Consider the following 26834-nt stretch of genomic DNA (forward strand, 5'->3'; position numbering starts at 1 on the left):
CCATAAGATAGTGTATATTCACTACAGAGATTCAGAAAGAGCAATTCAGTTCTTTTTCAGGTATATCTTAGCTAAAAAAAAATGCTAATGGTATCTTTGTCAGAAGTATTTTATTTAATGGGATAGAAAAGAAAAACTTGGGACATATGTCATAGTGTCAGTACATTTCATTAATGAGGTTTTTTCAAATCTCAGCTGTGATTTGGGCTACTTTTGAGGGTGTGGCAACATTGCACAAGGGAAATATTTTATCCCAAAAGGAAAAAATCAAATTATAGTTTAAAAAACTCATTACCAATAATTAATAATGAACTCTAGCTAAACAATAACAGGTGTTCTACTAATCCCAAACAGAAACAGATGGAAGCACAAATGTTTTATAAATACTGGATACATGCAGAGCAATAAGCTTGGCAGGAATTGTTTTATTCTCTAATTGTCAGTCAGAGTCAAAGTCTTATCACTTGCGTTTTCTCTAAATTAATATGCCCAGATTAAATCTTGTTTCTCATTCCTCATTTTTCAAAACACACGCCATATTTAGTGCTTTCTAACTCCATCGTATGTATTGTCTCACCAACAAAGGAAATATCAGAAATTTTCCTTCTGTACACTTATGAACTTTTACATGACTTGTTACATGAAACAATAGCCATACCATACATGATTCCCTTCTCCAGAGTCTTCTGTTTCACCCCTTGAAATGCTGAAAAACACTAATTCTCCAGAAATACTCATCTACATATTCTTTAATTTCTTATACATTATAGAAATAAATCCTCAAAATCATGAATGTAGGTAGATGAAATAAACTAGGAAAGCAGTTAGAAAGGTAATAAATGATATTAAGAAATCTAATCTGGGCATCAGGCTCAGTCTGTTGAATGTCTGACTCCTGATTTATCTGCTCAGGTCATGATATCACAGTTTGTGAGTTTGATCCCTACATTGGGCTCTGCACTGACATCATGGGGCCTGCTGGGGATTCTCTCCCTCTCTCTGCCCCTCTCTCTCTCTCTTTCTCAAAATAAATACATAAACTTTCATAAAAATCTAATCGTATAGCACTTGGGAATTATTTTCATGGGTTAGGATACTAGATAGTGCTACAGATCTGAACTCACGGCTATTTAGAAAATGTTCACATATGACTTTAAAAGACCTCCCCCTGTATGGTTAATAGAGGAATTTTCAACTCATGTAGACACGGTTTCACTGTTCCTTCTGATCTTGATCTGCTGTTAAATTTTGGAAAAGATCTGATTAGCTTTGTGACTGTTAAACGCTTAGCATCTCTCATTGACTTTGACAGTGTATGGTTCTCTCTGTCCTGTGATTTTCTTAGAAATTGTATTTTATGATCAATTAGTTCTATCAATAACTTGGGTGACACAAAGAACACATTATTTTCCTCAAATAATAAAATTTAAAAACACATGCTAATTAACAATATTGATTCATGTTGCATATAAGTAAACAGTTGATCTTTACAAAGCAAAATATGCGTAGAATATAACTCTTTCAAACCATCACAGATAAATAAAATGGGCAACAAATCTCTTACCTAAAATGGACTTAATGGTGTGTATAGACTGAGCATTGTCAATGTTAAGTTTCTTTCATACAGGCTGTGCTAAATTGAATGATTTAAGAAATAAAGTTATAATAGTATTTTGTGCCTCTCCTTAGATGCTTTGTCAGCAAATTTGCAAGGCTTTTAAAAATGTTTTTAATGTTTATTTTTGAGAGAGAGAGACAGACAGACTGAGAGCAGGGGAGGAGCAGAGAGAGGGGGAGACACAAAATTGGAAACAGTTTCCAGGTCCTGAGCTGTCAGCACAGAGCCTGATGTGGGGCTTGAACTCACAAACCATGAGATCATGACCTGAACCAAAGTCCGATGCTTAACCAACTGAGCCACCCAGGTGCCTCTAATTTTGCAAGGTTTTTACTGTGACCCCTATTTTATTTTATTTTATTTTATTTTATTTTGACTTATTTTTATATATTATTTTTTTAAATATAATTTATTGTCAAGTTGGCTAACATACAGTGCATACATGTGCTCTTGGTTTTGCGGGTAGATTCCAGTGATTCACCTACATATAACACCCAGTGCTCATCCCAACAAATGCCCTCCTCAATGCCCATCACCCTCTCTCCCCTCTCCACATCCCCCCATCAACCCTCAGTTTGTTCTTTGTATTTAAGAGTCTCTTATGGTTTGCCTCCCTTCCTCTCTGTTTGTAACTATTTTTCCCCTTCCCTTCATCCATTGTCTTCTGTTAAGTTTCTCAAGTTCCACATATGAGTGAAAACATATGATATCTGTCTTTCTCTGACTGACTTATTTTACTTAGCATAATACTCTCCAGTTCCATCCATGTTGCTGCAAACGGCAGGATTTCCTTCTTTCTCATTGCCAAGTAGTATTCCATTGCATATATAAACCACATCTTCTTTATCCATTCATCAGTTGATGAACATTTAGGTTTTTCCATAATTTGGCTGTTTTTGAAAGCACTGCTATAAACATTGGGGTACATGTGCCCCAAGAATCAGCACTCCTGTATCCTTTGGATAAATTTCTAGTAGTGCTATTGCTGACTGTGACCCCAATTTTAAATGTAAAGACACTGAAGATCAAGTGGAGTTTAATGATTTGCTCAAGGTCCAAGGCTAGAAAAGGATGGGGTCAAGAATCACATCTGTATTTATGTCCTAAGCCCTCTTTTTTTACTATACTAAACTACTTTCCTGATGTTTCTTTCTAAGGTTATTATGATGCTATATACATATGTTAGCATTAATCATTTTTACAAAGTGAGTCATCATCCAAGTGAATCACCATATTTTTCAGTGTTTTCCCCCTTATTTCAGTTTCTAACTCAGTAAGGAAGTAAACAAAAAAGAGAAAGAAGATTAAGAAAATGAAGAAGAGAAGGGAGGAAATTGGCTTGCATAAGTTATTAGAATTAACTAAATTTTCCTGAAACTCAAAGTTCTCATGATCTTCTAATTTTCTAGGACCTAGATGTATTATATATTTGTCTTAAATATGATATGCCCATTTGCCGATATACGTATGGATGTAATTATACATTTTAGAGAGATTTCCATATAAAATAGCTTAGAACCAAAATATAGTTTGCTTTAAGCAATTAGTTTCAATTATTCTATTGTAAATTAGTTCTATCCTTGGCAATACCATCTTCTTAGAATTGTTTCCCCAAACATAACATAGTATTATCAGTCTTTAAATCTGCAAAAGGCCTAGCACAAGCAATCAAGTTATTCATTGTTAATCAAGATATTAGTAAAGAATCCCTTGTTACACTCTGGGCAACAATTAAAGATAGGAGAGATAATAGATAAATTCCTTTCAATAAAAAGACTTCCCATTGTGTTGACTATTACCTCTAAGGTTGACTAGCTCCATCAATAGTAGTTCTCCAGAGTAGCTAACCCTTCCATATGTGAGAAAATACAAAATGTTGAAGTAAATGAAATATCTGAATTGTGACAGATTTAATATAAATTTTTTTCAATATTAAAAAAAGGATACTTTTATCATCATAGGTCTTCTAAGTTTACCAGAAATAAAATGTTTCACCTCTTCACTCCAAGATATTATTAAAGATATTAGCACTTTTTTGTATATAAAGATATTAGAATTTTTTTAGCTTCTGACTTCATTTACAATAGGCCATGCAGTAATAGAAAGTAAAATTAAAGGCCCTAATGCCAGTTATTACTTCTGCTTTTCATTGGTTTTATTCTAGAACTACACATGCATTATGCAATTTTTTAAAATGGAAATTCAGTTTAGTGCATAAAAAAGCCAGCAATCTTAGAAACAAGACTATTAAAACAGACAAGTACAAAAATTGTTTGGAATACCTGGTTTTAAATCCCCACGGACAAACATGTCAATCATATATCGACAGAATGCATACTGATCTGACAGAGTAGAAAGAAAAAGAACAATGGAAGAATGTCATCAACACCTTTCTTCTTTCTAGGAAGAAATGGTTTAACAAAACAAACAAAATAGCACAATTCTATTTTAGTTACTACAATGTCTTCTGTGAAGGAATAATTTGCACTCATATGAACACACAGGGAAAAAAGACATAATAAATATAAGGTCCATTTATTCCATACAAAAAAAATAGCTTTAAAAAATTGAAACAGAATAGTTCAGGGTAATATCATATAGTTGTCTTTTTTAAGTCAAAACATTTTTCATCAAATTCATTACAAAAGTCATCATATTAAAGCAATTTTTCTCATTGTTCATGTATATACTTCCATTAATGAAACAGAAGTTTTACAAGAGGAAATTATTTCCAACTTGGAACATTTTACCAATTATTCATTCTCAGCCCTTCTGCTAATTGTCTAAATGGAGCTGTAGAATGTTTTCCAGAAAAGGCAAGCAGGAAGGCTAACTCCTTTGCATTGTGTTAGAGGTTCTGCATGGAAATACTCCTAATTATAAGAGTACATGCAGAAGAACAGACTTTCAGCATTAAATGATACCATTGTTAAGCTAATTAATCAGTAATCTTCACTGAAGATATCTTATGATCCTGACTAGTCTATGGTCTATGGTCTAAAAGCAAAAACAAAACAAAAACAGAAAATTTGAGCATTTGGGGCAAACAATCAAAAATGATTTCAGGAATTTTTTTTCTGTTCCCTCTAAATTAAAGACATTACAATGAACTTTAAATTCCCACATAACTTTAGATTCTGCTGAGGTCATTCCAACCCAAATTTTAGTTGGTGAATTATTCCAGAAGTTTTACCATATCTTCTTTAAAACTACATATTATGAAATTAACTTTGTTCAAGATGATTGATTTACATTTTAATGTTTCTAAACAGGCATTTTATTGATCTAACAAATCCAAAGCAGCTTCAGGACCAAGAGAGTTTATTCAATTTACACAACATGACACACCCTTAAGTCCTTGAAATTATGTACATTAACATGTGAAATAATAAAACTTGTTACTTTATAATAAATATGCGTATAATGATTTTTGTAAACCTTATTCTTTTAAAAGTATTAACAGTATTTTTAGACTAATCCATTTTATTATGAAACTCTGCCGGGTCTTTGAAAAAAGAAATGTGGTTATTGCAGTAAATGTAAAATATAATCCTTTTCATTAGTACCTAAATATGAGTAAGCCAAAACTCAAAAAGTTTCAAAAATTTGCCTGTATGTTGACTCTTGAATTACAGCACATTTCCCATAGGTAAGGTAGAAGTTGGAAGGAGGCTAGTTCCCAGGTCAAGTCCAGGAACCTGTTTGTTCCTGTATACATTAATAACAGGACATGGGAATCCTATGGTACAGGAGAGAATTAAGATTAATGTAGAAAGTATTTTCTCTTTTCTGGACATAACTATTTTCCTGAGCAAATTCTAGAATGGGCAATTGGGCTCTCAGATACAGCAAAACGAAAAAACACACTTCCCTTAAATGACAAATTTGAGGTGGGGAAGGGTGGACTTCCTGAAATTTTCAAGCTTTCTCTTTTGTTTCAGTAACTTAAGTGACTATATTCTTTTTAGATTTCTCCTTCCTATAATCAGAAGTTGTTCTCAAAGGGCAATTTAAAGATCAAAAAGATGGGGAATGTGTTATAATTCCATGGGTCTAAACCCTAGAATATGCATTTTTAACAAACTCCTCAGAGGATTTAATTAGATCATTTTCCAGAATCACTGATATAAAATCTCCCCATTTTTTATTTTTCATTTACATTGAATCCTACTGGCACTATAGTCTTCAGCAACAGCAACAGAGAGTATATTCATGTGAAAAGTTTAGAATGCAGGGACTACTTAAAATTTGAAAGGCTTGGGCAATCCCCCAAAATGAAATAATGCTCTTTGCCGCAAGTGGTGATGGCATATTTATACACATAACATGTGAAATAGTATATTGAATTAACTAAAATCTTCAAGCTTCAGAGTTTGTTTTTCGTTTTAACTGAATGCTGACAGTGACATGAAACTATTTAACCTATATTTTAAATTATTACCAAAGTAAAATGCTTACATGTATTATACCAGTATTTTCTGGCTCTAAGAGTCATCTTTCATTTAATTAATGCACCAATCATCCTATGTGTTTCCAATTTAAGAAAGAAAATCCTTTACTAATTCAAAACATGTCTATTTTCTTAATCTAGAAAATTGTTTGAGTTATAATACTTAACAGGTTTCTGTTTAACTTGAGTGATGTTGTGATGTTGCAGTCTAATGGCACAAGTAGGAAGATGAGGGGGTATTTTTACAATATTTTAAATCAAGAATTTTTAAATATTTTAAATTAGGATGCCCATTTCTGTCTGTCCTGAGTGTTGACCTTAACAATGTGCCAGAATTCTAGGCATGTATATGTTGGGCAGTCTCAAGGGTGTCTGTTTCACCTGTCTAAGGATAAAGCAAAACTAAGCCTTCCTAATATGGAAGCTTCATTTTATAGAAATGCTTCCTTAAATGCAACTGAAATATTAGACTAGGAAAATTTTCCTAAAGAAAATATGAACAGTTCTATTATTATAGCTTTCACACTTTTGTGATAATAATTCATGGAATTTCATATGTGGTCACCATTTCTTAATATTTTTTTCTCCCAGATGAACACCTTCTAAGAATCACACATGCTGGCCATTTCTCCCCTCCTCAAGGAGCAGTGATGGATGTTATTCAGCTGCTACCTTGTCATGTTGCCTGTGGAGTGGCAGCAGAGAGAAAATGCATTCTGGGTGCAGAATGTCAACAGAAAGGAAATTTTAAAAACTCTCTTATGAGCATGGGGCATGTGTGGTCTGGTACTCTATGGTTGATTCCCATTAGCTATACTCTCTCTGCCTGCCACAAATATGTAGACAGTTGTTAAAAAGAAGAAAATGAAGGAGGAGGATGAAAAGGAGAATGAAAAGGAAGAATGAGAATAGCAGTCAGGAGGTTTGATTTTTTTTTCCCTCTCCACACTTCTGCCACAGACAGAAAAGCAAAGACTGATCATGCCAGCCCTTCTTACCCTTTTTAAACAGATTAAGATTGGTCCATAGAAACTAGATTATGTGGTACATAAGGGTGTGTAGAAGTGTATGGTAGGCTGGTACATACCTATGCATCTTATTCCCAGTGCTTTAAGTGGAAATATATAAAATTAAAAGTAACTTCATGTGAATCTATTTGCATGTTTACTATATAATTTAAAAACTGCCAATAAATGTGTCTGCTCCATGTAAAAATCTGTTTCCAGTGAAAGACTTGTAGGCCTTTGATTTACAAAAAACAAAAACAAAAACAAAAAAACAACAAACTATTTAGAAATCTATTTGAAAAGAACTCAAATTCATTAAGACTAACTTACACTAAGCAAATAAATAATCCCTTCCCCACAGAAGGGATCCCCACTAAATCATCAATACAAGAGTCTCAAAATGAAAGCCACCTCACAAATAGATTATTTAAAAAACACTGCATCTTTGTGTATCGTGTTCAGTTGAAACCATAATGTGATAAGTTTTTTTATGAATAAATGTTCTTAAATCTTTGCTTAATTAAAACAAATAATGTATTTATGTGTCTGGCCAGCTATCCGAAGTATAGTTTTGATTATTTACTTAATGATACAATTATTTAATTGATGCTAGCTGTCTTAATGGGGAGTCTTACTTTAGCAAATGCATTTACTTAGCTGATAAAATCACATTTGTGTTTTTGTTTCTGACTCTAAGTGATATTCGAATGTCCTTTTAATAGATAAATAGCTCTTTACGTGGAAATTAAAACAGTAAATTGAAAATGAAAATGGTATTAGAATGTTATCTTTAGTAATTCTGATTACTGATAAGAATAAAATACAATATATGTGACCTGGAAAATAAACCTTATTTTAAAATGCTCTAGTGACGTGTCTAGAGCATCAATAAAATATGCCACCCCCCCAAGAAAAACCAAGGATACTAAAAATGGACATCAAAAAGTTTATTCATGTTCCAAGTTGCTAGATAAATATTTTAATACTCTTATATATAACTGGCATGAATTTTTACATACTGTGTTTATGGACAAAAAATAAAAATATACTTGGTATGTTTCAGCTGATTTCATGTGATTATTTTCATTTTTAAGGGGCAATCTAAAATGTAAAGTATTTTAGGACCTTGATGATCACTTTAAAATAGATCAGTGAGTCAGAAGATTAATTTTCTTATTTTCTATCACAGCAAAATGTTGCATTCAAAATATTTTATCTTTACTTACTGTAATTTTTTTCTGCCCCAAAGATTTCAGAAAAAATATAAAGTTTTAAGAGAGGTAATAACCAATTTTTTAAAATTTTTTCAAGACAATATAATCATTTTTTAAATTGAAGAAAGATCTTAGGGATCCAAAGTTTTAATCCCACTCTTTTTGTTAGTGATCTACAAAATTTTAAATTTAGATAATTTTCATTTATTTCAAAATTTGCAGATCACACACAAAAACAAAGAGACAGAGGTTTTTTCTTCTTTCTTTTTTAAAATATATTTTCAAAAAACATATATCTTTTGCCAGATAAATTTATATTGTGAATTCAAGGAAAAAAGGGATTCAAAGACAAAATTCAAGGGCAGATTACAAAGACAAATACCACATGATCTCACTTATATGTGGAATCAAAAAGAAAAGTGTGGATTGCAAATTTCATCTTATGTTTTATAATGGTGAAAATTTTTCAGTTTCAGTGTCCAACTAGCTTACTCAGTAATAAAGTTTTCAAATTTTTAAATGAAAATCTCATAGAAAACAGTCCTTAATTTTAGTCCTCAAATACAATCATTCAAAACTACCAGGGTAAAGGAAAGTATTATTTTGCAACACCCCTAAAAAACATTTATAGGAATAGTCCCAACTGAGTAATCCCACATTCTATATGGGCAGTCTTAGGACTCTATAGCAGCATAGTGCCAGGAATGGACTCGGGTAGAAGAGATTCAACAAAGGGCAGAGATGAGGGATGAGCCCTCAGCTGCCCTCTTGAAACTCCACCCTTTTATTTTCATAGCATGTGTCCACAAAAAATTTCAGGCTTATATTCCATCTCCATTTAAATGCTCTATTTCCGTGAAGTAGGGCTGTAAGTTTGACATCACTCTTATGAAGAGCAGCACAGTGTCAGATACAGAGATTTCTACAGTCCTAAATTTAGTCAGTGGAAGCTGGCAAAGAAGCTTGAGAGTTCTCTTTCCCATAACTTTCTGCCTATTAAATTAACTGAATTTAATAATTCAATGTATATTCCAAATTATATGCACTTGCAGAGGCAACAGGAATATATGGAGAGTTTTTATACTTATTCGCCAAGATCTGAACATATATTGCTTAAAAAAACTCCTGTAAAATTGTCATTTTTCCTGGACTGCTGTCTCCAAAGAGTAGGACACACAAAATTGTTTTTCCACCTCTTAATAGAAACCTCGTGTCTCAAGAATTTAAAATTTTTCCTCACACTTTGAATAACTTGAGATACTAACTCAAATCCTCTTTTACAAATACCGCACATTGCATCTTTAGATATGGAACATATTTTAGTCTTCCTATAAATACGTTTTAATTCCCAATTATTGCGTCACCTTTCAGGTAATATTAACTGATAGACATCTTTTTACTCCTATTTGAAGTCTGATCTTAGTCTTTTTGAGTTTTTAATTTCATTGTATCTGCTTCTTGCCCAAAATTCTCTTAGAACCTCTGGCTACCTCCTCTGAATGTTTACCTTTCTGTTCATGCTTGGACACAGCTGCGGTCTCTTTTCCCTCCTTCTCCTTGGGCTTAGGTGATGGTCTCTGTACTTCTTTGACTTTTGCGGCTGTTTGCTTCACTTTCTCTTGTTTCCCACCTTTCACTTCCTTTTTAATCTTCTCTTCGGTCTTTGTTTTCCTCTCTTCTGTACAGAGTTAAAGACAAATTGGATTATTTTTGTTTGTTTACCAATCATCTTTTATTGATTGTTAAGAACAATTTAGAAAGAGAGAGACAGGAAAAACAATAGAAAAATAGTGTCCCTGGTTTGCTCAGTCGGTTGAGCATCTGACTTTGGCTCAGGTCATGATCTTGAGGTTCGTGAGTTCAAGTCCCACATCGGGCTGGCTGTTGTCAGCAAAAAGTCCGTTTCAGAGCCTCTGTCCCTCTTTCCTTGCCCCTTCCCTGCTTGTGCTCTCTCAAAAATAAATAAGATAAAATAAAATAAAACGTTAAAAAAAAAGAAAAAATAGCATTCCTCACATATGTACTTGTGACTACTATCTAAGTTTTATATCGTCTATGAAGTGACATGTTAGAGTACTTAAAAAAGAAATGTAGCTCACTTGCAAGTTGGGCACATTCTTAATTTGTACATGAAAACATTATCTTTTAGGTAGCCACGAGCTTAGCATATCAACAAAGAGGCATTTGAAATACACAGAATTTGTACAGACAGGCATGTTCAGCAAAAGGCAATGCCCATACCAAAGAGCCAAGTATATATATATACTATATACTATATATAGTGTGTATATATACATATATATAAATATATATATATTTATATATAAATATATAATATATATTAAATATATAAATATATATATAATATATATATTAAATATATAAATATATATATATAATCATTTTGTTCCACAATTGAAATATGTTTAAAAAAATTTTTAATGAATATTTATCTGTTTTTGAGAGCGTGTGAGAGAGACAGAACACAAGTTGGGAAGGAGTAGAGAGAGAGGAAAACACAGAATCTGAAGCAGGATCCAGGCTCTGAGCTGTTAGCACAGAGCCCAACGCAGGGCTTGAACTCATGGAGTGTGAGATCATGACTTGAGCTGAAGTCAGACGCTCAACCAACTGAGCCACCCAGGCACTCCAATCCATAACTCAAATATCTTAGAAGTCATTCAAGAAGGGCACTTGGGTGACTCAAACTTCTGACTTCCGCTCAGGTCATGATCTCATGGTTTATGAGTTCCAGCCCCACCTTGGGCTCTGCACCGACATTGTAGAGCTTGTCTGGATTCTCTCTCTCTCTCTCTCTCTCTCTCTCTCTCTCTCTCTCTCTCTTGCTATTTGCCCCTCCCCCACTTGTGTGCTCACACATGCATGCTCTCTTTCTCTCTCTCTCTCTCAAAATAAATAAACAAACTTTAAAAAAGTCATTCAAGAAACTGAACATAATATATGTGTTTAAATAACTATTAAGAGTACAAATGTGAAATTGCTGTAGTGGTAGTGACTAATAGAAATGAAACAATAAAATCCATTAAAGGATAACTCAGGGACATTCAGTCTATAATGACTTGACTTTAAAGAGATGGAAAAAGAGCAGAAATTGAGATACTAGCTCCTGCTTATCTTAAATCAGAAATGCTAATTTTAATGACTTTTAAAACCCTTGAATATATCCTAGTGAACAGAAAGGGCTATAACTTAGAAACTATTATGTGAATTATAACATATATGCATATATATTCTATACACATATATACTTATTTTGATATTCTATGCATTTGGGGGGAAGGAACTGGGAATATGAACTGATCATTTTGTGAATCTTTCAATTACTTTATGAAAGACAACAATAATATAGCACACACTAGTGGGAAATTGTTTATAAAGATGCTACATATTGGACATTACTTATTCAAGGGGCCACACGTAATCACTGGACCCCATAGTAAGACTACTGCAATGTGGACTCTCTTGTGTCATTTGTCAATGTAATATATAGGCTTTATTGTCACTCATGTTGAAAATTTTGATGAAAATATTATAATCAAGTTTCCTGGCTTTAGTACCCTAAGCAATAATTTGAGACTAATGCAAGATAATATTGTGAGGTCCCATGAGAAGAAGAATGAAAATGATAATGCCTGATGCTTGCAAAACCAAAATCATCTGTGGTACTGCATTTAATTGAACGGGCCAAACTTCCCAAAGCACTGTTCCTCACAAACTTTGCAGGAAGATGATGCTACATGTTAGAAGTACAGGGATATCCCTATGATCCAGTAAATATGGAAACACTAAGCTAAACCATTTTTTTTAAGTTTTTATTTATTTATTTTGAGAGAGAAAGAGCACACAGGGGAGGGGCGGAGAGAGAGGGAGAGAGAGAATCCTAAGCAGGCTCCTCATATCAGTGTATAGCCCAATGTGGGTCCAGAGCCCAGGAATCAGGAGATCATGACCTGAGCTGAAATCAAGAGTCAGATGCTTAACCAACTCTGATACCCAGGAACCCCAAAAGAGTTTTTTTTTAACTATGATATTTCTCAAAGCTAAAGTATATTGAGAATCTTCAAAGAGGGGGATTATTATGTGCATTGTTTTCCAAAGTTACTTAGTCATAAAACTCTTACAGAAAAATGACCCTATTACTCCACAAATTTCCAATGTCTTTGTGGCTTCTGTAACTATACTCAGTTGAGGATTTTCTTCTACTTCCTTTAAACCATTTTTAAATCTCTTTTGCTGGTTACTGCTCTTTCCTACAGCAGATTAATAGATTTCCGTGTCTGAAACCATCAGCTCTCTGCAAATACTATAAATCAGCATAATTCCAGAACCTCACACCAAATATTTGTTAGTTTCTAACTGCAGAGAAAGTTCCCCTGAGATGCCAACACCACCACAGGCTCATACAATTTACCTTTGCTCACCTAAGGAACCCTTCCAGAGAGCTTACCATGGCATGGGCTCAGAGCGAGCTGCTGGCGCTCTAAGGATTAACAGGATAATATTCCTATCTGTAAAAAAAGCTTAGTATAACATTTAAAACCCTGCTAGATCTGGGAGCGTCTGGGTGGCTCATTCAATTAAGCATCTGGTTTTGGCTCCGATCATGATCCTGCGGTTCATGGTTCCGAGCCCCGCATCGGACTCTGTGCTGACAGCTCCGACCTTGGAGCCTGCCTCGGATTCTAGTCTCCCTCTCTCTCTGCCCCGCTCCTGCTTACACTCTGTCTTTCAAAAATGAATAAATGTTTTAAAAAAAAAAATCCCACAAGATCTGGCCCCGTCCTATCTCTCCTCTCATAGCACCCTTCCAAAAGTTTCTTCCTCCACTAGACTACTTTCTTTTTCTTGAATATCTCATTGTGTTTTCTATATGAATAATGCTTCCAGGCTTCATTCTTTATGTTTTCTTTGTTTTCCACATATACACATTCCTTTGCACACAATACATAGGCAACAAAGGGCAATGCCATTGGAATTAATCATTCCTTCTTCTGAGTTTTGACTTGCCTCAACTTTTGCTAAAACACACCTGTTTTTCCCTACTATATACCTTGTATTACAAATGATTATTCACACATCTCTCTTCCCTACCAGACAGAGCAACTTGAGGATAAGGACTATATTATTCATTTTTGTAGCATTGTAATGTCTAGCACGGTGCTTTTTTCAGAGAAAACACAAACGTTTACTGAATTAGTAATTTTGATCAAGAAAACAAGTATGCATTTTACTATATTCAGATCAAGTGTACATATAGTGATAAACAGATTGTATATGTAAATGTGTGTTTAAAATGAACTTGACAAAACTTGAAAAATTTGCCAAGTGGTTTTTTTGTTTATACTTTTTGTGTGTGAAACTGTTATTTTCCTTGTGTTAAATGACACCTACCCACTTGTAGGTAGCACCTGATTTAATCTTAACATCATACTATGGAATTAGCAATATATGAAATTCAGATCTACCTTTAATGTCATTATAATTTATAAATGAGCAAAGATAATTTTCTTCAAGTCACGACCACCTCTAAAACAAACTTATTTTCATCAAATGATTTTAAGTATAAAATTTTGTTATTATCCTTACTTATTTTAGATATTTGTCAGTGATCTTCATATTGGAAACAAGTAAATTTGCCTGGCATTAAAATGGGTAAGAACTCAAAAATGATGTGGATATAATGGGGAAAATACCATGAAACCCTGTTGTTTGCTTTTTATTTCTCAAAAAGAACTTAAGAGCTCTTAGGAGCACTTAGGAGCTCACTAAGGAATGGAAAAAACAAAAAGTATTGTCATGGTATATTCAAATCACCCAGTCTTTTTTTTTGTTAATGTTTATTTATTTATTTTGAGAGAGAGAGAGAGAGAGAGAGGGAGGAGAGAGCAGGGGAGGAGCAGACAGAGAGGGAGAGAATCCCAGGCAGGCTTAGCTCCCTCAGCACAGAACCCAACAGCAGGGCTCAATATCACAAACCGTGAAATTATGACCTGAGTCGAAATCAAGAGTCAGACGCTTAACTGACTGAGCCACCCAGGAGCCCTTCACATCACCCAGTTCTATGTAGGAAGAAATTTAATTCATGATTTTTGTCAAATAAAAAATTAAATGGTCTAATCAAATGAAAGACATTAGCATATTTGATTCATTTTGGAATTAGCATTACCCATTAGTGACTGTACTCGAATCAAAATGTCTTATGCCAAAGTAGGAAAACCACATTATCCAGTAAACATATTGACATACTATTCATTTTTGGAGTTAAATAACAAATTTCAACTCTCATTCATTAAGGAACTGCTAACTGCTTAACTTCTCTATTCCTCAAGTTTCTCCCATTTAAAAAAAAATAACACTGTAGCTATTTCTTCCTTTAAGGAAGCTGTGGAGACAAAGTAAAACACATGAGCAAAAGAATTTGGAAACTGCAAAATAAGTACATAGGCATTTCTAATATTAAATCCTCATACCCTGCATTCCTAGAGCTCTTTGGAGTTTTCCTAGAACTTAGATTTTGATGTATAACAGGAATTACTATATTATACTCCCTTTACAGATGAGAAATGTAGGAATGAAGAAGCCATTTGTCAAACATGGTGCAACCAATGAGGCAAGAGTAGAAGTAGTAGAACCAAAACGCCTAACCCATTTCCCCACTATAATCAATTGCATAATGTTATTCATGTTAATCCATGAGGATGATACAAAAAACATATTGTAAGACATATGAGGGGAGACATAAATATACACAAACCAGTGAAAACAATGGAAAGTCTTCAGAAAGTGATCAAAATAGTAACTTCCCCTACTTCACCAAATACACATATGTCTAAAGATGGCTATTTACAGGCCAGCGCGACAGCCTTCCCTGAACTTGGCTTACCCCACTCACTTCTCTTGCCATCATTTTATTCTACTTCTTCCCAGTCTTTGTTATTTTTAATGAACTGTAGGAATAGGCTACTTTTCACAATAGATATGAGGTTCTACACATGTACCAGGGTAGATGGAAAGGCCTACTTTTCCCCAAGAGGATGTCCTGACATGGTTCAGCAAATTGCAGCTCTTTGACAGGCTGGACTTGAAACAGAGCAAGAAACATGCTATGTTCCATGGCAGTGCCTTTGGAAATCAAAGTCTTCTGATGGAGAGTTTTATTTTAACTCTGGTCATACCTTTCAAATAGAATAGGTTATCTTTGTTTCTAACTTAATTATCACATGCTATAATGTATGCCTTTTTAATCTTACTCTGTTTTCTCCCAAATTATACAAAGAGCATTTCCTATGTATTTACTATATTCCTAACATAATGTATAAATACATACATAAAATAAAAAGGGAAATTATATTTATGTGTGTGTGTGTATGCACACCCACAATTTATACATATATAGATAGGTTGATTACATCTATCTCCTCCATAAGAATATAAGTATGTAAGCAAAATATTTGTGATATGTGGCAGCCCAGGGTGACTCAGGATGGCCCCCAGTGATCTCCACTTTCTGATATTTATATGCTTGTGTAATCATTTCCCTTTGAATATGGACTAGCCTGCACATTTGCTGCTAACCAATAGCATGTACTTCCATGACTGTCTACATAAGATTATTTCTGTCTTACTAGCTGGTTCTATCTCTTGCTAAATTTGACAAGGCCAGCTGTCATATTAGTGGCACTCGTTTGAAAAGGAATTGAGAATGGTTTCCAGCCAACAAAGAAAGATTCGGGGCCCTGACTCAACAGGCCATGAAGGGCTGAATCTTGTCAACAATCATGTAAATGAATTTGAAAATTATCCTTCCCCAGTTGAGCCTTCAGATGGGACTGCAGCTTTGTCTAACAAATTAATTACAGTCTTGTGAGAGACTGTGAAACAGAGAACTGAGCTAAGCTATGCCCAGATTTTTGAGACACAAAAGCTGAGATAATAAATGTGTGTTGACTTAAGTTTCTAAATTTGTGGTAATTTTTTCACACCAATAAATAATTAGTACAGGATTAAATAGATATTTGTTGAAGGAATAATTGATGCTTGAAGACCTTTAATTATCTTTGGAAAAAATACTAGATTTATACTCAGTCCACCTGGGATTTTGCCTTAGTTCAATTACATACTAGTTATGTGAATTGGTCAAATTGTTTTTTCCTCCCTGGAGGTCAGTCTGTTCATCTGTTAAGTTAGGTAATTAAGTGAGACGATATCTAACATCCCTGCCAGCTTCAAGATTTCATATACATTTGAGTTTATTTTCATTCAAATCTGTCAAACAGAAGAGAACCAAATAGAATAAAATAATACATATTTAGTTATAAATTTCATCCTGAGACTAAATTCATGCTACCTTCTAGAAAACGAAGTCTTGGTTTATAATCCATCTATCTTTAATACACTGATATTTGGTTATCTCATGAAAAATATTTAGTAAAAAATATGTCTGCCTCAAATATTTAAATATTTTGCATTGTTTAGATAAACACCTTGAATTTTGAAAGTAGATTCCAATGTTTATCTAAATGATTAGTCCCTTGAAAATACTGAATTGAGATTTCTAAAAGTTATTGTTCACAAAATGCGTGCATTTTACAACAAGAAAAAGGAATTTAAATTTAGGAGTAAGATTGAACTATCACTTAGAATCCGTATTTGTTTAACATCAAACAATTGGCAAATAAATTTAGCATACTATATTTATAATTTAATATTTATGTAATCCTCCAAAATACATAACATTACATTGATATTCTAATTGATTTGGGGGGAGTATATTATTAAGATACTTTTGATCTTCGATGGCTTAAAATATCAATCAAGATATATGCATTACCTTTCTTCTTGAAAAAAACAAATCCTGAATTTGAAATTTCTAAAATTAATCCAAAGTGTACTGCTGGTCAAAAGCTATAAGCCAAATATATTGTGCCAGTTTCCCATCGCTATAGTAACAAATAACCACAAACTTAGCTGCTTAACATAATATCCATTTAATATCTCCCAATTTCCAAAGTTCAAAAGTCTTGGCACAATGTGGCTCAAGCAGGTTTTCTGCTTAGGGTGCACAAGGCTAAAATCAAATTGCCAGCAGGGTTGCATTATTTACTGGAATTCAACATGTTGGCAAAATTCTTCTCCCACTGTTCACGTGCTCCCCTCAAGTTTCAAGCTAGCAATGGGTGGCAAGTCCTTCTCACACTTCAAATCACTCTTTCTCTTCTGTCACATGTTTATGCTTTAAAGATTTGTGAGATTACATTTAGCCTACCTGGATAATCCAGGATAATCTCCCTATTTTAGAGAAAACTACTTCCAAAAGTCTCTTTGCCATGTAATGTAACATATCCATGAGGATGACCGCAAGTGGTAAAGTTCTTGGGGTTCCAAATTCTTCCTACCACATATGGGAATACTCTTCATCATTTTCTAACATTTCCAGATGCTCTATAATTTTAAGTATTTAGTTTTATTATTCTTTTTTATTATTCTTTATTATTCAATTTTACATGTAAGGCCAAATTAATTTTTATGTACAGGAAATGTTGAATGCATACCTGACACCCAAAATATCATCTTTTAAAGTTTATTTACTTATTTTGAGAGTGAGAGAACACAAGCAGGAGAGGGGTGGTTAGAGAGGGAAAGAGAGAAAGAGAGAATCCCAAGCAGGCTCTGCGCTGTCAGTACAGAGCTGGACATGGGGCTTAAACTCATGAACCATGAGATCATGACCTAGGCCAAAACCAAGAGTTGGACTCTTAACTGACTGAGCCACCCCAGTACCCCTGCAAAGTGTAATCTTTTAAAGTAAAAAGAATGATTATATAAACTATAAAAGGAAAAGTTACCTTTTGCCACTGTCTTTGTTTCTGGTTTTTCTTTTTTCTCAATTTTTTCCTTGTGAGTTGCTTAAACAGAAAAAAATTTATATTAGTACACACTTTAAATAGATTTCAAGACAAAGCTTTCTCTTTATCTTAGCTTTATAGCCACCAAATTATGTACGATTTTGAAGATTGATGATATTAATGAGACTGATTTAGAAATAAGAAAAAATTACCAATATAATAACAACTATATAAAATCAAATTTAAAAGACTTGGCATAAAGATTTAGAAAGCATTTTGAAAGCTAACCTCACTCTCCTTTTTAAAGTTATTATTCTAAATAGATTAAGTTTTCAAGAAAGATAAACAGAGAGAGAGAGCAGTTTTATAATAATTTGTCAAAAGATATTACATTATCGTGATGAAACACTTTCTTTATGATTAATTAAAATAAATATTTCAATCAGAATTAGAGCTTGGATTAAGAGCAGTGTTTCTCAACAAGGACGTAATTGACATTTGGGGAAAAATAATTTCTTACTATAAGGGACTGTCTTATGTGTTGAAAAATGCTTAACATCTCTGGTCCCTGCTAACCAAATGTCCTCCACTCCAATGACATTTTGACAGCCAAAAAGTGTTTTTTTTTTTTTTTTTTTACCCAAGTAAGCCCTAAGAAATAGCATCTTTGGTAGAGAATGACCAAAAAAAAATCATAAATTATATAATCATAAATGATTACTGATCGAGTGCAGCTTCTTAAACAAATAGTACTTGACATACTTGAAACATTATACCTTCTCACTGTTTATGTAACAAATTAATAAATCAATATAAATTTATTTTCCTAGCTTCTATGAAGTAAAGGTGCTCTGAGACATACAGGAGCTTGTGCAGGTTAGTCATAATTCATTAATCTGTGTAATTTGGTAGTTTCCCAAATCACCACACAATTTACAGCATTTATGTATTATTTATTGGAGAATAATGGGAATTAAAGAAATTATAGAAAACTAAATGAAAAAAATAAGAGATTTAATTAAACAGGTGGGTTAAAGAACCAAATTATTCACATTAAAAATGAGAGTCCCAATTATTTCCATTTCTCCAACTATATAATAAGAACATTAATGTCCATCAGCTTTACTTGTACTATAAAAGACAAAATGTGCTTCAATATGTATTTAACAAACTATTGTTTTAAAACACAGTTGATGAACAGTTTCCCCAGAATCTTGGAGAGATAAGGCAAATCTCACAGAAAGCTTCACGCACGATGCTCAGTTGACGACCAAGTGACCCCTGCAGTTGCAAGTTCACCGAAAGAGAGCAGATGACACCCCTTCCAGGGTTTCAGCCTTTCTACCTCTCAGCCTGCCCCATAGCCATTTCCACTACCATTTGGAATTATGGGGAAGAGCCTGGACAGTGTTAGCTGAAGGAGCATGATGCCAAGCCAAGAAAGGCCCAATTCACATAAGGACATGGGGTTGCAGTGTAATGACTTACTTCATAAAAAGCAAACTCCTTTAACTGGTATATAATGAAATAAAGTACACTTACAATAAAGTATTTTATTCTGCTTTCCAATATGAAAATTTCCTGTAATGTTTCTAATTTAAGAGTGACAAATTCTTGATTATTTCGTAATACAAATATTTAGCTGCTGTGAAAGTTGAAAAAAATCATATGAAATATCAGATTATTTCATTTAGTCAGAGTATATAGAACCTAATGCCAATAATTTCGCATAACTTAACAGCAGAAGGGAAATAGATACCTGTTTCTAGAACAAAGAAGGTGGCTGTATTGCAATTCGTGTATATCATCACTAAGTAAACACTAATAAACTAATAACTATTTAATTCAAAATTTTAAATATGAGTATAGAATAAAGAAGATTGAAACATGTTCCCATGGATCTGATTCCTAAAATATTATAAAACATTCTATCTGACTGGAATGTTGCACAGCAAATAGCACAGCAGTCTATGCATATTGTGGACATATGAATCAGCTGAAATCTAGCACAAAGATCCTAGACATGATCCACTCTAACACACAAGCAAGAAAAAAATGAAATTGGAGATTTATTTCACATAATACATTGAAATGGATTTTTTGATGATTTAAGGTTACATGTGAAATATGAAACTAAATTTAAAAACTTGAGGAAATATTAGCAACTGTTGAATTAATTTTTGAATGAAGATTCAAAAACAGAAACACCAAAAGAAAATAAAACATATCTAGCCATATAAAAAGTCAAGAATCTAAACACACACACACACACACACACACACACACGTATATACACATATATGCATTCACACATATCCACTCACACAGAAATCCTGAAATTAATTATGAAACCTGAGGAAAATATTTGAAAAAGTGACAGACCAGGAAAATATACCCAAATGACATGCACACATATCATCAGGAGAAATGAGTAATAAGTGTGAATATTTACATAAGAAAAATATATTATTAAAATCATTCTTAAATCCTTAAATCTACAAATAATAAGTAGCTAAAAGATATAGTGGAAGAAAATATCTCCATTTACTCATTTTTTAAATTATGTTTTTTAATGTTTATTTTTGAGAGAGACAGACAGCGTGAGCATGGGAGGGGCAGAGAGAGACAGAGACACAGAATCGGAAGCAGGCTCCAAGCTCTGAGCTGTCAGCACAGAGCATGACATGGGGCTCGAATCCACGCACCGTGAGATCATGACCTGAGATGAAATCGGACACTTAACTGACTCAGCCATCCAAGCACCCCAAGAAAGTACCTCCATTTCAATACCATGAAGCTTTTATTTTAAAATGAGGAAAATACCAGAGTGCCTGGGTGGCTCAGTCAGTTAAGCATCCGACTTCAGCTTAGGTCATGATCTCTCAGTTTTGTGGGTTCAAGCCCTGCATCAGGCTCTGTGCTGACAGCTCAGAGCCTGGAGCCTGCTTCTGATTCTGTGTCTCCCTCTCTCTCTGCTCCTCTCTCCCCTCTCAAAAATAAATAAACATTAAAAAAAATGAGGAAAATACCTATTTACTGATATGGAAAGGTCTTTAAGATATATTATTAAATTATAAAAGCCAGAATATAGGACACATTATATTTTGTGTAAAAAGTGGAGAAACAGTAAGCTATATTCTCTTATAAATGCATATTGAGGTTTTGAAAGATGCACATAAAACCCATAAAAGGGGTTTGCTGTGTGTACGTGTGGGTAGGATAGAATGCTACTGGAGGGCTGAGAACCAGGCGGGAGGAAGCTTTTCATAATGTATCTTTACCTACTGAACAATTAGTCTATATTACAGATTCTAAACAAATACATAAAAATTAATTTTTAAAATTCCAGTCTTATAGGTAATTAAAGAATACAAGTTAAAATAATGAGTATACTTTCTCACCTATCAAATTGAAAAAATATTTTGTGAAATACTATCTTCACTGTTAGCTAAAGCAGTCTCACAACTGCCAGGGGAAAAATGAATACATTTCTAGAAAGTAAATTGGTAACCAAGTTGGAGTCTCAAATATTTTATTTACTTCAGCCTATGAATTACTCTTTATAGATTCAATTCTAAGGACAATATCAAAATATAATTTTAAAAATAAAATCTTATGTAGAGAAGAAGAGGTCAAAGAGGGAGGAACCAGTGTGTAAGGACAGCAGTAAGAACAATTCCATACCTTTCTTTTCAGCTTTTTCTTTTTCTTTTGGTTTTTCTTTGTGTGTAACTGGAAAGAAATAGACAATATTTTTCACTTAAATAAAGAGAATAAATAATGAGATGTTTGCATGGCAATTTTTGATGTCAAAAACTTGTCTGCTGCTTTTGAAAATCTTTTTTAACTGGAACGAACTTTTACGTAGTTAGATGTTTAAATATTAAGATAATTATAAATTTTTTATTTCTATTTTTATTTCATACCCAAGCACAAACTTGTACCAAAACCAGGTGTGATTGCAAAAGTAAGAATACACCTCAGCTTTTTCAAATCTTTAACTTCAATTTAAGTAGAAAACTTTATTATTATTTTTTTAATCTTTTTTTCAACGTTTATTTATTTTTGGGACAGAGAGAGACAGAGCTTGAACGGGGGAGGGGCAGAGAGAGAGGGAGACACAGAATCGGAAACAGGCTCCAGGCTCCGAGCCATCAGCCCAGAGCCTGATGCGGGGCTCGAACTCCCGGACCGCGAGATCGTGACCTGGCTGAAGTCGGACGCTTAACCGACTGTGCCACCCAGGCGCCCCTAAGTAGAAAACTTTAAAAACTTATGCTATATGCCAGAGGATCCTAGCTCAATACGAGAGAAACACTAAAATATAAGGACAGAAATGCAGAGAGATAATTTTCTGAATCTGATGCAAAGTATAATCCAACTAAATTGCATATGTTACTCTTCTACAGAAACGTTCTCCACCCAAATTTTTGAAAATATTCTGGTATGAGATTAGAATGACACTAAATCCCCTTACAGAAAACTACATTTAATTTACTCTGAGCTGAGATCCAATTAATTAATACAGGAGAGCTCAAATTTAAGTCAAAAAATTTCCCCATAATTTAGTCATAACTCTTATTAATGGCACGTCCATTTGTCAGTCTAGAAACGTGGGAGTCATCTAGGATTCATCTTTTATTTTCCACTTCTGTTCATTTGCCAAACTCTTTCAATCTACCTTTCAATATACCTCTTACCCAACTTTTTTTTTAATCCAATATTGCATTCTCTACTTGTCCTTTATTTACACAAAAATATAGAAGCACATGCTATGTGCTAAAGACTGGCAAGATAGACTCTATCCCTGTCATTGTGATGTCAACAAGTGGATGAATAATGGAGGCTAAACAAATAACTGCAAAGGTAGTTAATTGCAGTTGGTATAAATGCAGAAAAAATTTAGGGTGGCATTCAGAGACCCACAGTAGCCTGTGTATTACAGGAGTATCCCTTAGTAGAAGTGACATTTAAGAATGTGAAGATGAGAAGAAATTAACCTAGTAAGGGAGTTGGGAAGAGAAAAGGAAAGAGACCATTTCAAAATTTGGAGCAGAATGCCCTTCTTGGTATATCAGTATTACAAATATTATTATAATAACATTAACTATTCTCTTGAACCTTTAGATTTAGATCTTTCTCTCTCAGAGTAACCTTTCTAACAGGAAATTCTGATTATACTTTTGACCTGTTACAAATATTAGTATCTCCCTCATGGCTTAACATGTTATCTATTACATAGTAGGTGTTACATGAAATATAAAAATGTTACTGCTCTAATGATTTGACATTTGCATGTCAATCCCATCCTATCTACTTGAATTTCCCCTTGAACTTTACATTCCACTCATATCAAAACAAGTGCAGCTGCAAGCATGCCCTCCTCTCTACCTGCCTGTGCCTTATACTCGAATCCCCACTCTCACACTTCCTCTTGTCAATGCACCTTTTCAGTCCTGACACAGTTGTTCCTCCTTATAAAGTGTTCTTTGATCTCTACTTATTTTATACACCAAGTGAACCATGTGCATAATTCCATTTTAGCAATCAAATAATAATATTGCCAATGTCAGGACACCTAAGTGGCTCAGTCGGTTGAGCTTCTGACTCTTGATTTGCGCTCAAGTCATGATCTCACCATTCATGAGATCAAGCCCCACACTGGGTTCTGAGCTGACAGCGTGGAGCCTGCTTGGGATTCTCTCTCTCTCTCTCTCTCTCTCTCTCTCTCTCTCTCTCTCTCTTTCTCTCCCTCTTCCCCACTCACGCTCTCTCCCTCTCTCTCTAAATAAATAAATAAATAAATAAATAAATAAATAAATAAACTTTTTAAAATGTTGCCATTGTCCATATATCTGACTTCCTAGTAAGTGAAATCTCTTTAAAGACTATAGCATGTTATTTTATTTTTGTACCCTTGGCTGATCACTTGTCTGCCCCATAGTGGAGTTTTAATAGACTTTTTTGGAGTAAGCCAAATTCTAAAACATTATAAGAAAAACTGCTTTCATCTTCTAGTACAATTCTATTTATTAATGATATGGTATAGATATTATAAGCACTGCTTGTGTTTGGCCATTTAAAAATTTTCTAATTTATCAAAATTTCTTAAATAATTAAACCCCAGTGAAAAACAGAGGGGGAAAAATACACCTTAGAACATCTAGACATTATTTTTCCTTATATTTAATAGTCCTTTTAGGTGTTTCTGAGTTACTAAGTTCAATATAAATATCTCACAAAAGAAAGAGAGGACATCAGCATTCACACATGACCACAAATAGCTTATATTGGTTCTTTTGGACCACTATTAATTAAGCTAAAAACTAAAAGAGAATCTTGGCAAAAACAAAGCCTCTTTTAAAAGTTCTCTAGAGGGAACCAAGTTTGCATGAGATAAGCTGTGCTTTTGGAACCTGATTGGCAAGATTCTCAAGAGAACACCTAATCTGTGTCTATGCTCCTGTGAAGGACCAGACCTCACCCACCTTGGACAGCTGGTTGTCCATTCCACTAAAGGATTTTCTGGCTGACGTGTGCACAGGCATAAATGGAAGAATTAATACAAAATCAAAAGAGCAAGGGGGCTGAATTCAGACTGAAATTAGCATAGTAATGCCTCGTTCCTGTTACCCTGGGGGAAAATCTGGTTCCTCACAGTCTAAGTTTTGATTTACAGACACAGTCCTGTATGCTGAAATTTCATTATCCCCCTCAGAAATGGTACCATAACATTGCTCAGTGAAACAGCTGGACCCCTGTGCTCTAGGGAGCTGTTCAAAATGGCAGACAGCCAGTAAAGCTTCTTGGATGAAAACTTCAAACTTTGGCAAGACTGAGCTCAAATACCAAGTTTAAAGTTTCTTTTATCAAAACTATGCAACCATCAGTAACTGACTTAATAATCACTCTAAGATTAAAAAAATAATTTTCTACAAAACCTGTTTACTTGTGTACCTCTTTGCTTAGACACTACAAACTGACAGTTTTCAAATGGAAGAAAAAAGTACCTTCCTTTCACCAGCTCTGTTTGGCAAGTTACATCTTAGCCAGGACAGTTTTAGCTCAGGACAAAATAAGCTTGTTGCACCTGCTGGAGCTTAATTTGCTTGTCATCCTTATTTACAAGAAACAAAAGTCTCTTCGGTATACTGATAATTAAAAACAAATGGAATCCACCAGTTGGAATGGCCCTGATGTTTGGCATCAGAGCTGGCATGGCCCTGCTGTTCCTGCACTTGCCCAGACTCTGACCTTTCCCTGACCAGAACATTCAGCTCAACTTAACTCTGCAGCAGCCTCTCGCCCACCCCATGTGGTCCCTCTCCAGCATTCTGCAAGCTGTGCTCTGTGCTTTTACAGAGTGTGGCCCTGGCAACCTGCCGGACAAGCCCTGTGTCCTTTTCTGAATGTACCAGAGCTCACAGTGCACCTGACTCTGAGGTTCTTATCAGGCAAACCCTCCCTAGGGGCCAAATCTGTAAGGATTCAGTGCCAGACTGCCCGAGTCCTTTTGCTGATCTCTCTGTTCTCAGTTGGAAAAAATCAAAAGTTTGGTGCAAAATTTTTTTTCAGTACTGATGTGCCTAGGCTTTAGTCAACACTAAACAGTGTCAGATATACTCTTGGTTAGTATGTATGTCTCTGTATGTATGTATTTATCTATTTATTTTGTAACTAATCTGTAGAATTTCCATTCTGTGTTAAGGCAAGATGATCTACACATTCTAAGTGGTAATGATGGACTCAATAGAAAAGCACTCCTGAGTAGAGAAACTTGTCAAAGATTATATTACTCATTTTTCCTAAAGGACAAATTTATCATTTTTTATTTAAAATAAGCACACAATTTTAGAGCTGATAGGAGCAGTTAGCCTGAACTTCTTTGCCCCTGGATAAGAAAACACTGCCTCAAAAGAGGCTATGGCAGAGGAGAATAAGAATACAGTGTGATCAAATTGCCAAACTAGTACTCTTCCCCCAACTATGCTACCTTGTCCATGCAGGTCCTGTGCAGACTAGAAACTTGTTCTTATGAGCCAAAGTGTGCTGGTTGGACTCTCCGAGCTTGTTACCTACAATCAATCCTGCAATAATATACCTGCTTCTTTTTCATAATAAAATTACATTTATTTATGCATTAAAGTGCAGATTAGGCAAATTGCCCCAAATTACAATATCATCTGATAAATGCTCTAAATCACAAAGTATATATTTAAATTCCAAAATATTGGTTTTACTGTGAATTCTGATTTAATTGTATGGGTAATTTCCCCTTCACCTGGGGCTCCAGAACTGTAATCACTTCCTCAAAAGTGAGCAATCACTATGGAGGAGGTGATGCATAGATATTTGTAGATATCTCATTTCCAGGTTTATCTTTCACAGCTGTCAGAGAGAAAAAAGAAAATATATTTTGTACTTTAAAGAGTCAATTAAGTATGACTGAGAGAAGGCAAAAATAAAAGTTTATACAATATAGGCTGACTAAATTAGTTTGTGGTCTTTGAGAGCATTTTTATAAAGGGCTCCAGGATATTTAGATACATTTTAATGTCCTGTCCTCTTTGGCTTTTGAGCCTCATCTTCAGCAAAATCCTTTGCCAGCCTCTGGTTCCAGTCCTATAATTATTTCCCAGAAACAACCCTAAGCCAGTCAATCAGGATTATTATTCTAAA

At 34.2% G+C, this 26834-nt stretch overlaps 1 protein-coding gene across 1 annotated transcript in view; it reads right to left on the reverse strand.

Moving 5' to 3' along the window:
* Positions 1-26834, reverse strand: part of TRDN (triadin) — a 395011-nt gene that overhangs the window by 268041 nt on the left and 100136 nt on the right. Inside the window, exons 6-9 of the mRNA XM_043592239.1 lie at positions 21840-21887; positions 18156-18215; positions 9797-9967; positions 3901-3960 (exon numbers count right to left, since the gene is read on the reverse strand). Coding sequence (XP_043448174.1) covers positions 3901-3960; positions 9797-9967; positions 18156-18215; positions 21840-21887 — 339 coding nt within the window. The remainder of the gene's footprint in view (positions 1-3900; positions 3961-9796; positions 9968-18155; positions 18216-21839; positions 21888-26834) is intronic.

This window comes from Prionailurus bengalensis, chromosome B2 (assembly GCF_016509475.1).
Source record: "Prionailurus bengalensis isolate Pbe53 chromosome B2, Fcat_Pben_1.1_paternal_pri, whole genome shotgun sequence".
In the NCBI taxonomy this organism is placed as follows: domain Eukaryota; kingdom Metazoa; phylum Chordata; class Mammalia; order Carnivora; family Felidae; genus Prionailurus; species Prionailurus bengalensis.